Source organism: Juglans microcarpa x Juglans regia, chromosome 4D (genome assembly GCF_004785595.1).
Source record: "Juglans microcarpa x Juglans regia isolate MS1-56 chromosome 4D, Jm3101_v1.0, whole genome shotgun sequence".
Taxonomy (NCBI): Eukaryota; Viridiplantae; Streptophyta; class Magnoliopsida; order Fagales; family Juglandaceae; genus Juglans; species Juglans microcarpa x Juglans regia.
Window position 1 is genome coordinate 21,296,888 of NC_054600.1, and position 15,447 is coordinate 21,312,334.

Here is a 15,447-nt window from a genome sequence, read left to right on the forward strand (position 1 = left end):
TGCGTTTAATAATTTGATAGCTGGGTGTTTGAATGTTAGACTCAGTTTAAAATTAGACTGAACTCAACTGAGCTTAACTGAGTTTGAAAACCAAACACAACATTTTTGTTTCTAATCTTTACCATAAATAATGTTTTAACGCTTTAGTTCTGGATGGCAAATGCCCACTTCAACTTTTGCTTGGCCTCAATATTGTATAAATCAATGCTCTTTTTGAAATGTGGTTTGGGATAGTAATGTGTGTTTAGACTCTAAAGTACTCAGGAGATTAACAAATGTCGAATGCTCTATAATCTTGAATAGCAATTCACATTAGATAAAAAAATTAGCAATTATCGTCTTTAATTTTTCAGGATCATATTTTTCTAATACTTGAAGACTAAATCATTTACCATCTATCCTAACTTGAGACTGTGATAGTGATTTATCATTCTCAAAATTTTTTCTCTATAATGGGAGAGTCCGGACAAACAAATCTTAAATGATATGACATTAATGAAGTGTCATATTTATGATGGCATCCATAAAATTTCAAACAATAATTATATCTGACTTTAGGTTCAATGGGATCAAGAGACTCGATCTTAGGTGGTCCATACCATATCCGGTTTAAATTAACAGCCCAGATCGAATCCGGCCGTCCGGAATCATCCGAATTTCCAGATCCCGTCCGGGAAACCAAAAAAAAAAAAAAAAAAATCCGGCCCTACGAATGCCTAATTACAGCGTGTTTAATCGCATTAAAATGGCGAGAGCATCTCTGTCTTCTCACAAACGAACAAACAATATGGGAGAAAATGAATTATCACATGGTACCTCGGCATCAACCATAGAAGTGGTCCATTATGTTTTAGAGGCGGCCACGTGTCCAGACAAAAACTGATGGGTTCCTCAGGACTCACCACGTTTCGTTACAAGTACAATACACAGTCACTCTAATCCATTACCCAACGGAAATATGCTGGGGAGTGCCACGTACCCCTCCCAAAGGTCTTTACTGAACACGCGGCGTAATACTTCACGCCTGAATTCAGAAAAATCGTACATTTTCAGTTAGATGGAGCATCTTGTGCGGTACGCGGAATTAAGACGAATGAGAACACGACAACTGTGAATTTGTCCTGACGAAACAAGGTCCGACAAAAACCCCGTTCCATATCTTGCCTTTTGCCACGGGCACTGGCTCCCATTTTCCAATCGTTATAAAAGAAAAAATATTATTATTTACGTAATAAAGCTTACTCGCAAGTGAAGGACTATTCGTAAAGATAAAATTTATTTTTTACATAATTAACACATTGTTGGTGTAGAAATTTTCTACATCAGTTATGTTAAAAAATAATTAATTTCTTAATTTTTAAAAAATTATAACGAATTTTATTATAAGTAGTGTGTTAAGTTACCAACTAATGTATAGCAAAGTTCTTTATTAAAATATGAAATACTTGATTTAAAAATAAAAATTAAAAAATTCTACTCATCATTCTCACACTACATACTACACATAATTTTTTAATTTTTTAATTATTTTCTTATTAAATATGTGATGTATAGATGATGAATAGAAGAATTCAATTAGTTTAAGAAGAATAAAATAAAAAATAAAAATAAATATGATGTGTAGAGATGAGTAGAAGCTCATAAAATAATAATCTAACAAGTTCATTAAAATACATATTAAACGTGTTCATAAAGGAAAATGATAGCACAATCCACATATGGAACATTGCCATAATGATAATTTTTTTTTAATATTTATTAAATTTTTTTTTATTATTTATTATATGAGAATGGTGTTTCGATTCAGAAATAAGTTGAGATAATTTTATATTAGTTAAATAAAATATTAAAATTAATATTAGTATTATTTTAAAATTTTAAAAAAATAAATTATTTATTATATTTTATGTAAAAATTTTAAAAAATTATAATAATAAAATAAAATGAATTTACCATTCAAACCTGTGCTTAATCGTCAATCAACCAAATCTCACGCCGAAAATGGAAAATTGAAAAGGAGAGTGAGTGTGTGACAACCAAGCATCCCAAAGTGAATGCATGCTACTTCCAAAATCTCCCACTCACCAAGTGATCGATGGGCATTTCAGCTTCCTTTGAGATTTTACACAGTGCCATGCCGCCTCCTGGCACCTGCTGACAAAGTAAACGTTATGTTTTGAGTAAATTACCAGTTTACCACTCACCAACCCACTCTCTCTCTTTCCTCTCGTCTCTTCCCAGTTCCCATACCAAATAAAATCCAACCTTCCGACCCACCTCTTCACTTTTGTTTGTTTTGCTCGACACCACGTGATGCAATGGCAAAAGCGACCACTCCTAATATAAAAAATATTAAATTATCCAAAGAAAATAAAATCTGAAATATACGTGTAACCCCAGCACTTGTCCACGTGTGGAAGCATTATTAGAAGGAGTGCTGGGGAATAAATAATAAAGAAGAAAGAAAAAAAGTACATGGATAATCCCAGTGGACTCGTGTCAAAACACGCAAAACAAGACCAACGCGTGTAGAACCCTGAGATATTTTTGAGCTACGAAAAAGATATTTTCGAATCTGAGCCCCGGCGGGACACGTGTCCAATCATGCCCTCCTCCATCCACAATGGGGATCCCTGACGTTACTCTCGATTCTCTATCACGGCAGGCATCTCAGCAATACAATGCCTACACGCGTCCCTTTGCGAATAGAAACATGACACGTTATCCCTAGTCCCAAACCCAGGCTCTGATACACTTTAACCAGCCATTCTCTGAAAGCCACGTTTCGTACTCGGACAGATTTATATATCCAAGCGCGGAGAAATCGGCCCGTAGTTTTGCCATGAGTCGGAACCAGCGTCTCAAACCAAACCCGCCGAGTCAAGGTTCTGAGTCAGCTGAGTCCGGCATATTCAACGAGCGCGTACTCGTCCTTCTCTTCGAGACCATCAGATGGGACATCCACACCCTGTGCTCGGCATCTTCCGTTAACCGAAAGCTCCGAGCCATAGCGAAGCGGCTACTCTGGCGCGAGGCCTGCCTGTACCGCGCCCCGCGCATGGTAGCCACATTGGCCAACGGCATGCCCAACGGCCGGTTCTGCGGCGGGTGGCACGCGCTGGCGAAGCTGATGTTTTTCTGCTGTGGGTTCGAGTCAACTCGGCATTTCAAGGTGAGTCAACCCTCTCCGGGCCACTTCGCGAAGGCCTCTCGGTTCTCGAAAACTTCAGGCCGAAGCTTCCTGGCCAAGAAGTGTCGGGGCGACTTGTTGTACGTGAGCGACCCGTGCGAGCATCCGACAGGGGACAAGGAAGATGATCTGGGGATCTATAGAGGGGTTTTCAAGGGATTTAGCAGATCGAAGACGAGGGCGTGCTTAATCGGGCGGCAGGTGGAGCTGGAGGAGAGAATGAGATGTCCATACTGTGGGGCACGCGTATGGAGCATGACGACGGCTGGGCTGGTGCCAAAGAGCGCGGCTAGGAGACTGGGCTCGCACTCTGGAGGCTTAGATTATTTCGTGTGCGTGAACGGGCACTTGCATGGGACGTGTTGGCTGGTGCCGTTATCGTCGGACGAGGACGAAGGCGAAGGCGAAGACGAAGACGAAAAGGAGGAAGAGGAGGAGGAAGGTAGCGACGGCGATGATGGGATCCGCGGGGTTGATAATGAGGATCGGACGGCGAATCACATGGGTATGGAGTTCAAAGGACGAGGGAAAATGGAGATGGGGAATTCCTTAGTGGGTCCCCATGAAGTGCTGGTGGGGATACATCAGAAGTCAGAAGTCTTGAGTAGTTAAATTTTGAGAGTTGATTAGAAATGCATTAATAGTTAAGTTATTGGAGATGTCGAAGGGTATCGTTAAATGTAATGTACAAAAGAGGTAAGTGTTTGTGCACACTATATACATAATTGTTGGGTCATTAAGAAGAATATTAATCGTGTGCTTTTATATTTATAAGGAAATTAGAGTTGATTAATGTGAAGTACTGAGAGATCATGATCACCTTTTCCTTATGGCATCTATTTGATACTGAGAAATCATATATGCCAATGTGCCCATCTAATTATTAATGTAATCTAGCTAACAGTCTCCTCCAATTCAAAAGATTACTGTTTTGATCATACCTCTCTCAATCAAATATATATATATATATATACATACATATATAATTATTAATTAAAAGCAAGTTTACGCATTCAACTACCAATTAGAAACATGCGGCAATCTATTTCCACGTCAGCCATTTCATCAAATTAAAATAAATAAATCATGAATATAGTTGTTACGCAAGAAAAGTATTTATAAGCGGGCCAATATATATGTGATTGAAATATTAATTCAGTCGCCGAGATGTCGTTCACACAAGCTTTTTAGTGTGAATGAATTCGCTAAGTGGGAGCCAGATATATATATATATATAATAAATGGTCATATAAGATAATGATAAAAGCATGCGCACATAGAAATTTTAAATGGTCATATAAGATAAACTTAGAGATTTTAAATGGTCATATATGATAATGACAAAAGCATGTGCGCATAAAGATTTATTAGTTGAAAAAATGTCAAAAGACAAACTTTTGATTTGGTCAAGTTGTATAATGCCTTGTGGTTTATAAATAGATATTATTGGTGAACAATCCGTGTACTTGAAACTCAATTTTCTATTCATATTTATTTTCAGTTTATGGGACAAATACCTTAATGGAAGTGTCACAATTTTACCAAAAACACAACCATTTTCGCTCTATAAATCCTAACAAAAAGAAAAGAACAATAAAAACTGGAGTGATTTTATATGTCAAGATTTTTCCCAACTAAAAACATGTAATTATAATGGTCTGATCATATGATCAGATGTGCCATCTTAATTAATAATTGGCATGATCTCCCGGAGCTGCGGTCATGTCAGCTTCTTCATTCTGGGTTCTTTTAAGTTGTTGTTATATTTTTATAAAAGACAATTTTTACTTCTGACTTTTTATTATATATATATATATATATATATATATATATATATATATATATATATAACACCAGCATTTCTTTTACATGCCTTTTCTTAAGACCAGTTGTGGAAAATAGGCTTGTTTTGAGGACAAGCCAATCCTATATATGAAATGGTCGGTCTGGATTTTTCACTCTTAAACTTGTTCTAGAAATTTAAATTAATAAAAAAAATATAAATTTTATTATTTATTTTATATCCCAACATCATTTCCATGCGAGAATAATTTTTATATTAATAGTTCACTTTATTTTATTATATAGCCCATAAAATGATCAACATGATTATTTATGATATACAACTAATTATTAGACCATTGTAATTGGCATAAGTACTGCCACAAACTGCCCCAACTCAAATAAATTGCATTAATTGAGAGTTACCACTTACACATCAAGACCATATATATATATATAGCATGGGGTCTGAATTTGGAAATTCATTATATTCATTTTCCTTATGAATGTCATTTAGCCTGATAAACCTGATGTGGGGGTGCCTGTGACCATGTCCTTTGAAATCTCAGGATACGCCTGATATATATATATATATATATATATATATATATATGTTTCCTGAAGTGAAGCTCTGATAAAACAAGTTAGTAGCCAACTGCCCTGTTATGAGCTATCAACAATGGACAGGAACCGACTCTGTTTTTTTTTTTCCTTTTCTGATTCCTTTTATAAGATTCTATATGTATTTTGATGACAGGATCTAAGGGTGAACCTGAAAGCCTATCTTCAAGATGTTTAGGTATGTAATGTCCTAATGAAAGGCCTAAATCAAATGACCTATACTCTAAAAGGACTAGTCAATGATATAATTGGAGCCTTATTAGAACATTATAAAGAGCAAGAACTTCACATTCTCAAATAATGTGAAATCTCATATACCACCTACCCCCACTTATCAGAATTCACAAGGTATGCCTGGTCTTCAAGGGCGAGCCGAGAGTTGGGTAGACTGGTAGCAATCGAAGAGGATGAGAATAATCCAGTATTTGGGGAATTCTCGTTTTGGTAGTAAATACGGTTCTAATGTCAGTTCTGAAGCTGGTGTTTTAGAAGTTAGGAATATGTCACTTAGTCATTCCACTTGCAATGTAGATACTTTGTTTCCTACATATCATGAATTAGGCTCAAGAAAGCACAGACCGGAGTAGTGCCTCCTGAGGATTCTGGTGAACTCTTAACCCATTTCGAGCAGAGGAGTTGGTGGAGTTTTTGTCTTGCTCCAACACCTAACTTTCTAGTTACAAGTTTGGTTTTAACCAGGAAGTCCATATTTCTTCCGAGTAAACTGTATAAGAAGACCATTTGGTGGGGCTGAAAGCTCACCAATGGCATTCCCGAGAAAACTTTGTTTTTAATTTCAATCAAAGATCTTCTGTGATTGCATGAAGATGAAAAGCGCAAATGATTATAGAGAGCCAGAAGAAAACTTTGTTTCGTTCAGTGAATATATCATGGCAGCAATAGGCCTTTTGAGATTGTAGTTCGTAAATCTTCATGTAAAGACTTGCGAACTTCGTGTGATTGGTCACATATCACTAATAAAATATTAAAACCTATTTAGTAAAAATTGTAGAGCCTCATTGGGAAATGAGCGGTGCTGCCGCTCCATTTGACCGCTACGCTATTTTGGTATTTTTTTTTATATTTTTTTAACATATTTAAATATTTTTAAAAAATATAAAAAATACATCAATATATTAAAAATCACTTTCTTAATTATTAATTAAAAAAAAATTACAAACACAAGCGGTCAAAGTGAGTGGACAAAGTGAGAGGGTAAACTAGCATTTTCCTTAGGAAATCTCTAAATGCAGGCATGGATTTGCGGAGCCGAGCCAACGTGCACTTGCATGTTGGATTAATGAAATGCAGCATTTTAGGGGTGCAACCGGATCAGGATATCCGGCCATAACTAGATCCGGATACCGATTCTAAAAACGGGTAGTTATTTGGCCAGATTAATCCGAGCGGATAACTAAATTCAATAAAAAATTGTTTAAACTTTTAAAAAATATTTTTATAGCATTTTTTTTTTAAAAAAAATTATGATATCATGTTTAAATTGTCCAGATTTTTTTAAAAAAGTAATTTCAACACTTTTTAAAAGTTTTTTTAATAAAATAAAATAAATAACAAAATAAATAAAAATACAAAATAAATTATATTATTGTTACATCACAATGCAAAATATTAATTTATAAGGAACAAAATAAATAATAATACATCATAACTAATTAGACTAATACAATGCTACTACTCTTCACATCATAGCTAATTGGGAGCATGATTTTTTTTTTTTGTAAAAAAAAAAAAAAGACCTGGTTATTGATAACTGGGTCATAAAACTAGATCTAACCAGATTCGAATTTCTCTAAACCGTTCGGGTGTAATCCAGGCAAATAACCCGCCTTGATACTACAGGATTCCGGGTTTCGGACCGGACCCCAAAAAAAATGGGGCCCAGTTCTACACCCCTTTAGCATTTAGGCAGTGATGTTCATTGTTTGCGTTTGGGGCGGTGATGTCAAATTGAATAATGCTAGTGCTCTATCATTTTGCCTCTTTAAAGTTACCGCTAGTCATGTATTTGATTTTTTAAAATAGTTAAAAATCTTATGAATAGTGCATTTGTGTGCTTTTTTTTTTCTTTAACATTTAAAAATAAAAAACACACAAAAAATTAATTTGAACTAGTGATAATTTTGAGGGGGCAAAATGATGGTGCTAAGTACCAGCACCCTTTCAAATTCCAGATTTTTTAACTCCCTTCACCATAACTCATCCATAAAGAAAGAAAAGAACCCACACTCGAATCTCTGGCCAAAAGAAAACCCAAGAGAACTACAATCAGGTAGAACCCATGTAGTAACATTCAGATCAACCTAGTTTTTAGGGGGGAAAAAAAGGAGTTTTTTGCTCCAAATAAGTTATTTTCAACTTGAGTTTTTAGAGCATGAGCAAAATGTGAGTCTGAATCTAAGCTTTCTGACACCAGCACTAAGGCTTCTTAGGTGTAGTTTGTTTTCACAAACTATCTCATCTCGTATAAGCATTACAAATTTTCTAAACTCTCAAATAAAATATAAAAAAATAATTCAATTTTTTTAAATTATAAAACAAAAATTATATTAAAAAATTATATTCTAATAATATTTTATTTAACTACTTGACTAGCTACCGATTAGATGAATTCATACCGATGTTTATCACAAACTCTTTTTATAAGATCTTCTTAAACTATAGGGCAGGTTTGAAACCCTAAGCCGAGTCTGTTGATTGAGTGACTAAAGCCGAATGGGCTTTGGGAAAGAGTAAACCTAGATAATTTTACATGAGTGTCTAATATCAAAGCGTCTCTTTTCAATTCATTGTTCTGCTTTATATGGATCATGCAAGTCTTCCTTCTATTCGAAACTAGTATTCTCTTTTATTCTCCACTCTCATTGTACTATGCTATTATAAGGTCTTTATACATTTTTTAGGAATTTGATTTTGAGGCTTTTTAAAATTTGTCCCTCATTATAACTCCCAAAGTTATATAAGTGAGGATAATAATCAATGAAATTAGGATACCGTTATCTTTTTTAGAAACAAATCTTATTTAAAAGCATTTTTCTATATACAGAGATCTGGTCTCGTTTGTTTTCGCAAATGATATGAGATGAGATGAGATTAAAATTAAAAAGTTGAATAAAATGTTGTTAGAATATATTTTTTTAATATTATTTTTGTTTTGGGATTTGAAAAAGTTAAATTGTTGTTTATTTTATTTTGTGTAATTATAATGATTAGATAAGATGAATTGAGATAAACTGTAAAAACAAACGAGGCCTAATATAAGCAATATAAATAAATTACTTAAGTAACTCTCAAACTTAGAACTTGACTCGTATCTTAAACTCATAGCTCTTTACACTAACCAATATGTACTATTGGAGGCATCATATTATCCTTTTTTCTGTCCATTTTTAAGATTTATATAGAAGAGTGTATCAGTATTATGATTTTTAAAAATAAAATTTATGATATTACGTGCTACACAACTACAGAACAATAATCAATTACTTGTATTAAAGAGAGAGAAAAACCATTACAGATCACTATTAAAAGGGGAAAAAAACGCGAATTTACACTATTCTCGTTTTGTTTTTATATATAAAAGCTTATATATTATTAAATTTTTCAACAAGTATAATAATAATGCTGTTTTGGAGGTGTTTCACTGCCACCACCAAGCGATCGCCTGCAACCAAAGAATAAGGCGGCTTGGGGGTTCAATGGAACGTTTTCGATGCCTAAGTCTATAATTGCGAATCATCCTTAATATCAAAGAAATCATATCCATTTTATGTACCTGTGTTCTCATTTTATATAAAACTTCTGAACCATTTTGTTGCTTAAAAAATAATAGATATATCTATTATTCAAATTTAAACTTGGAGATGAAGGTTCATCCTTTATAACTGTTCTTATCCTTTATCACTGTTGGATGGTTACCCAGTCGATTTTGGCATTGGGTTGGGCCCTCTCAGTATTGATGGGCCTCTTCAGTATTGGGGCTAGAATCAGGAATAAGTGAAGACCTAGGCCCATACCATACTGACCGGGCGAGCGAGATGCCCTCTCTAGTTACCCTGCGAAGTCTCATTACACACAGTGTGATCGGACTTGACTCTAAGCGCTATTTCATTTTTCAAGGTGTCGTGTAATTTCCATTCCTCGAGCATGTCAACGGTCAAATCTACCCGCCTAAACCAAGCGAAGAACTTTGAGCAAGAGCGAGATGACTTTGCTGCTCGTCTTCGCCAGGCAAAGATGGCTATGTAGGAACGGGATGACTTGGCCGGTCGCCTTCGTCAAGCAAAAGTGGCCATGCAGGAGAGGGATGCTTTGGCCGCCCAAGTGGAGGTCTTCAACAAAGAGAGAGAAAAATTGGCTACTTGATCGCGTAACATTGGCGAGTGAAGTGTAGCGGTAAATGCCATCGACCATGTAACTCTTGGCGATAGGCATAACGGGAGAGATCCTCGACCGTGTACCCTTGGCAAATACGTGTAGCTGGAGATGCCATCAACCGTGTAACCTTGGTGAGTGGAGTGTAGCCGGAGATAACCTCAATCGGGTAACTCTTAGCGATGGGAGTAACGGGAGAGATCCTCAACCGTGTAGCCTTGGCAAATAGGTGTAGCGGGAGATGCCCTCGATCGCATAACCTTGGTGAGTGGAATGTAGCGGGAGATGCCCTCGACCGCATAACTCTTGGTGATTGCCATAACGGGAGAGATCCTTGACCGTGTAGCCTTGGTGAATAGGTGTAGCGGGAGATGCCTTCAACCACATAACCTTGGCGAGTGGAGTGTAGCAGGAGATGCCCTCGACCGCGTAACTCTTGGCGATGGGTGTAACGGGATAGATCCTCAACAGTGTAATCTTGGCGAGTGGAGCGTAGCGGAAGATGCCCTCGACCGCATAACTTTTGGTGATGGGCCTAACAGGAGAGATCCTCAATCTTGTAGCCTTGGCGAAGAGGTGTAGCGGGAGATGCCCTCGACCTCGTAACCTTGGCGAGTGGGTGTCCTTTTTACCTTTAATTATTAGGCTAGTGGGAGATCCTTCAACCATGTCACATTTTGGCGAGAATGTGTTAATAGGAGATTTCTCGATCGTTTTACCTTTAATTATTAGGCTAGTGAGAGATCCCTCGACCACGTCCCCTTTTGATGAGAAGGTGTTAATGAGAGATCCCTTGACCGTTTTACCTTTAATTATCAGGCTAGTTGGAGGTCCTTCGACCATGTCACCTTTTGGCGAGAAGGTGTTAATGAGAGATCCCTTGACCGTTTTATCTTTAATTATTAGGCTAGTAGGAAATCACTCGACCACATCACCTTTTGTCTTTAGGTCTTGGCCACATTTTTTAATTTGTCGAAAAGCCAAAGATAGGTGGAAAAAATGTGCAGGCATTTATTATTAAAAAAATGAAGTCAACAAATGAAAGAATAATTACAAATCTTTTCCTTAGACGTAGTACTTTCGTAAATGTTCTGCATTCCATGGGTGGGGTAGCTCACGCATTGCGGCATCCTTGAGGTGGTAAGCTCCCAGTCTATGACTTGCTATTACAACATAAGGGCCTTCCCATCGAGGGCCTAATTTCCCTTCTTCTCCCGTGGTGACACTGGTTTCCTTCAGCACTAAGTCGCCAGCTTTGGAAGATCTGGGCCTCAATCGTTTGTTGAAGTATCATTCTGCCTTCTTTTTAGAAGCTGCAACCCTTATCTCTTCCAACAAATCTAAGTTTTCTTCTAACCCTGCTACGTTTGCTTCTGGATCAAAGTTTTTCCTCTTGTAGCTTGGTAACCCAACTTCCACCGGTGCCATTGCCTCACTTCTATATGCTAGGGCGAAAGGTGTTTCGCCCATTGAGGTTTTTGGTATTGTTTTGTAAGCCCATAAAATCTCTGGGAACTCGTCGGCCCACAACCCCTTTCTGTTGCCCACCTTCTTTTTTAGTATCCCCATGATGGTTTTATTAGTTACTTCAACTTGCCCGTTTGCCTGGGGAAGAAAACTTGACTTTGATTTCTAGCTCCGCACATCATTAAGGATAATGTTCAGAATCAAATTGCCTTCCGTTATCAGAAATGATACACTAAGGTACCCAAATCTGCATAATAATGCCTTTTATAAGAACCTTGTCACAATTTGGGCTGTTATAGTTGTCATTGCCTCGGCCTCTTCCCACTTCGTAAAGTAGTTGATGGCCACAATGATAAACTTGATTCCTCCTTTTCTGTGAGGCATAGGGCCTATTAGGTCTATTCCCCACTGGGCGAACCACAAAGGTGAAGTTATAGATCGCAACTCCTTGAGAGGTGCGTTTACGAACTCCTTTGCATCCTTGAGCGTGTTTGGCCAATAATATCCTGCCCTTACAATCTTTGTGGCAAGTGATCGTCCTCCCGAATGACTTCTGCATATCCCCTCATGTATTTCCTTCATTACGTATTCTACATCCTCCTTTGTTACACATCTTAATAATGGATTTGAAAAACCTCACCTATAAAGTACCTCGTCTACCATAGTAAACCGAGTCGCCCTGCTATTTACCTTCCTCGCCTCTTACCGGGATATGGGTAGATCACCTGTCTCCAAATACTTCCTTATATCATTAACCCATCCCAAGGTATTCTCTCCAATCTGCAAACTTTCCTCTCCTAATGCTAGACTGGCTATCATTCATAGATCAACCCACGGCAACGCCTCTTCCTGCTTTTCTAAGGCCGCTCGTGCTAATCGATCATCTTTGAAATTGTCTCCTCGAGCTATTTTCTTGATTTGAAAGTAATTGAGGCATTTGCATTGTTCTTGAACCTGGTGGAGATATTTTATGAGTTTGATCCCTCTCGCCAGGTATTCGCCGGTGATTTACATGACCACTACCTGCGAGTCTGCTTTCATTTCAATCTCCTCCCCCCTAACATCTTTGTTATTTGTAAATCGACGAGCACTGCATCGTATTCAACTTCGTTGTTTGTTACTTTGAAGTTTAATCATATTGCATGGTACGACTCTCCCCCTTCATTTGTCGCCATGTACACACCAACTCCTCCCCCTGCTCTGCAGGATGATCCATCCACATACACTTGTCATGGATTCTTCTCTGGTGACTTATGGGCTTCTTCCCGGAAATTTGAAAACTCCGCTACGAAATCGGCCAAGATATGTCCTTTCACGACGCTCTTTGGTATGTAACTGATGTCATACTCATTTAATTCAATTGACCATTTGACCAGCCGTCTTGAGGTGTCCAATTTTTGCAATACCTTTTATAAGGTTGACGAGGTAATCACCTTTATCGGATGTGCTTGAAAATATGGTTGTAATCGCCTTGCTACTACCATTACGGCGAAGGCGACTAACTCTACTTTGAGGTACCTGGTTTCAACTCCTCTCAGGGCTCTACTTACGTAATATACCGGCTTTTGTTCATTCCCCTCCTTTCGCACCAAGGCTGCTGACACAGCGTCCGGGGTCACTGCCAGGTATAACGACAATAGCTCCCCTTGCTTGGTGTGGCTGAGCAATGGTGAGTTAGCCAAATACTCCTTCAACTGGATGAATGATTCCTCACACTTGGCATCCCAATCTTGTGCCTTCTTAAGCACCTGAAAGAATGGAAGACATTTATCTGTCGATCTGGATACAAACCTGTTAAGAGCTGCTATCTTTCCTACTAGCTTCTGCACTTCGTTCAAGTTCGTGGGCGACTTCATTTCTATTATTGCTCTTAGCTTCTCGGGCTTTGCTTCGATACCTCTTTCTGACACCATAAAACCGAGGATCTTTTCCGATTGCACTCCGAATGCATACATCATTAGGTTGAGTTTCATTCGATGTCGACATAAAACCTGAAAAGCCTCCTTATGGTCTTCCACATGCTGGGCAAACTCCATACTTTTTACTAGCATATCATCAACGTATACTTCCATGTTTCTCCCAATCTGATCTTTAAACATTTTGTTTACTAACCTTTGGTAAGTTGCCCCAGTATTCTTCAAGCCAAAGGCCATCACCTTATAGCAGTATAGTCCTTGGTCAGTTATGAAAGTAGTCTTTTCTTGATCAGCCTCATTCATCCTGATTTGGTTGTACCCTAAGTAGGCATCCATAAAGCTTAACATCCTATGCCCTGCCATTGCTTCTACTATTTAATCTATCTGTGGTAACGGAAAATTGTCTTTTGGGCAAGCTTTGTTGAGGTCAGTGAAATCCACGCATATTCACTACTTCCCGTTGGATTTGTTTACTAATACTACGTTGGACAGCCAATCCGAATATTGTGCTTCTCTGATGAATCCTCCTGCCAGCAACCGATCCACTCCCTCCGCGATCGCCTCGTACTTCTCGGTACTAAAGTTTCTTTTCTTCTGTTTTACTAGGTGTACCTTTGGATCTACACTCAACTTGTGTTCAATGATCTTCTTGCCTATCCTGGACATATCCTTATGACTCGATGCGAACATGTCTTTATGATTTAAAAGGAAGTCTATTAATTGTTGTCTTTCTTCCTTTGTTAATTTAGTCCCGATCTTCACATGGCTCCCAAGTGACCCTGCTTGAGAGTGACTAACTCGAGGGGCTCATCTGCCTCCCCTTGCTTCAAAGTACTTTTATCTCTAGTCTCCAGTTCCGTCATCATTACCTAGGGCGCTGGTGGGAGAACTGCCCCCTCCTCAGTATCCACAATACTGACTTCTCCTTGTCCTGGCCTAAGTTCCTGCACGTAACACTCTCTTGCTAGAACATGCTTGCCTCATACCTCACCTTTTTCCAATTCTCGTCGGGAATTTCATTTTCAGATGGATAGGTCAAGGTGATAGCCTTTAAGGCATTCAACGTGGGTCACCCAATGATTGCATTGTATGCCGACCAAGTTCTCACCACTAAAAACTCAGTCATTACCATGACGACATGAGGGACTGTGCCTATAGATACTGGCAATGCAATGGACTCCATTGGCTGTACCGCGTAACTCTTGGCGATGGGCATAACGGGAGAGATCCTCGACCGTGTAGCCTTGGCGAATAGGTGTAGCGGGAGATGCCCTCGACCACGTAACTCTTGGCAATGGGCGTAACAGGAGAGATCATCTACCATGTAGCCTTGGCGAATAGGTGTAGCGGGAGATGCCCTCGACCGGGTAACTCTTGGCCATGGGCGTAACGGGAGAGATCCTCGACCGTGTAGCCTTGGCGAATAGGTGTAGAGGGAGATGCTCTCGACTGTGTAACCTTGGCGAGTGGAGTGTAGCAGGAGATGCCCTCGACCGCGTAACTCTTGGCGTTGGGCGTAACGGGAGAGATCCTCAATCGTGTAGCCTTGGAGGCATCAGAGGCATTCCCTCAAACCCCTAAGTCGCCTTATTCTTTGGTTGCAGGCGATCGTTCGGTGGTGACGGTGAAACACGTCCAAAACAAATGCACTGAATATTGTACATATAATAAAAATTTATCAAACTGGAAAACTAAATTTATGTAAAAAATAATTAAAGTTAGAAACAACTAATTAACTTCTTAACTAAATGCATGTAAAATAAAAAATAAAATAAAATGTTCATCTCGTAAAATACATACAACACAATGCAATCCACAACATATTATATTATTTGGCATTTATACATTAGATTACAAAACACAATTACAATAGGAGTTACAACAACAGCACCTACAGGTTCATATGATACATTCCCTTGTCTAGATCTTCAAATCAACTATACCCTAGAAATTGATAGTTCGAGAACTAGGATAGCCAAAACTCCAATAGCCACTACCCAATAATTTTGTTGCCACCATGTTCAGCAATGCTTCACAGGATTACAATTGTGAATATGAAAGGAAAATATAGGAAAGATT

General features: G+C 38.3%; 1 protein-coding gene across 1 annotated transcript; it reads left to right on the forward strand.

Moving 5' to 3' along the window:
* Positions 1 to 2,795: 2,795 nt before the first annotated feature.
* On the forward strand, positions 2,796 to 3,944 carry LOC121259442 (EID1-like F-box protein 3). The gene has a single exon (XM_041161035.1). The coding sequence runs from the start codon at positions 2,843 to 2,845 to the stop codon at positions 3,800 to 3,802; it is 960 nt and encodes a 319-aa protein (XP_041016969.1). The 5' UTR covers positions 2,796 to 2,842; the 3' UTR covers positions 3,803 to 3,944.
* The last annotated feature ends 11,503 nt before the right edge of the window (positions 3,945 to 15,447 follow it).

Bases quoted from the DNA above. Each gene is read 5' to 3' on its own strand.
- LOC121259442 (XM_041161035.1), top strand. From the start codon at position 2,843: ATGAGTCGGAACCAGCGTCTCAAACCAAACCCGCCGAGTCAAGGTTCT.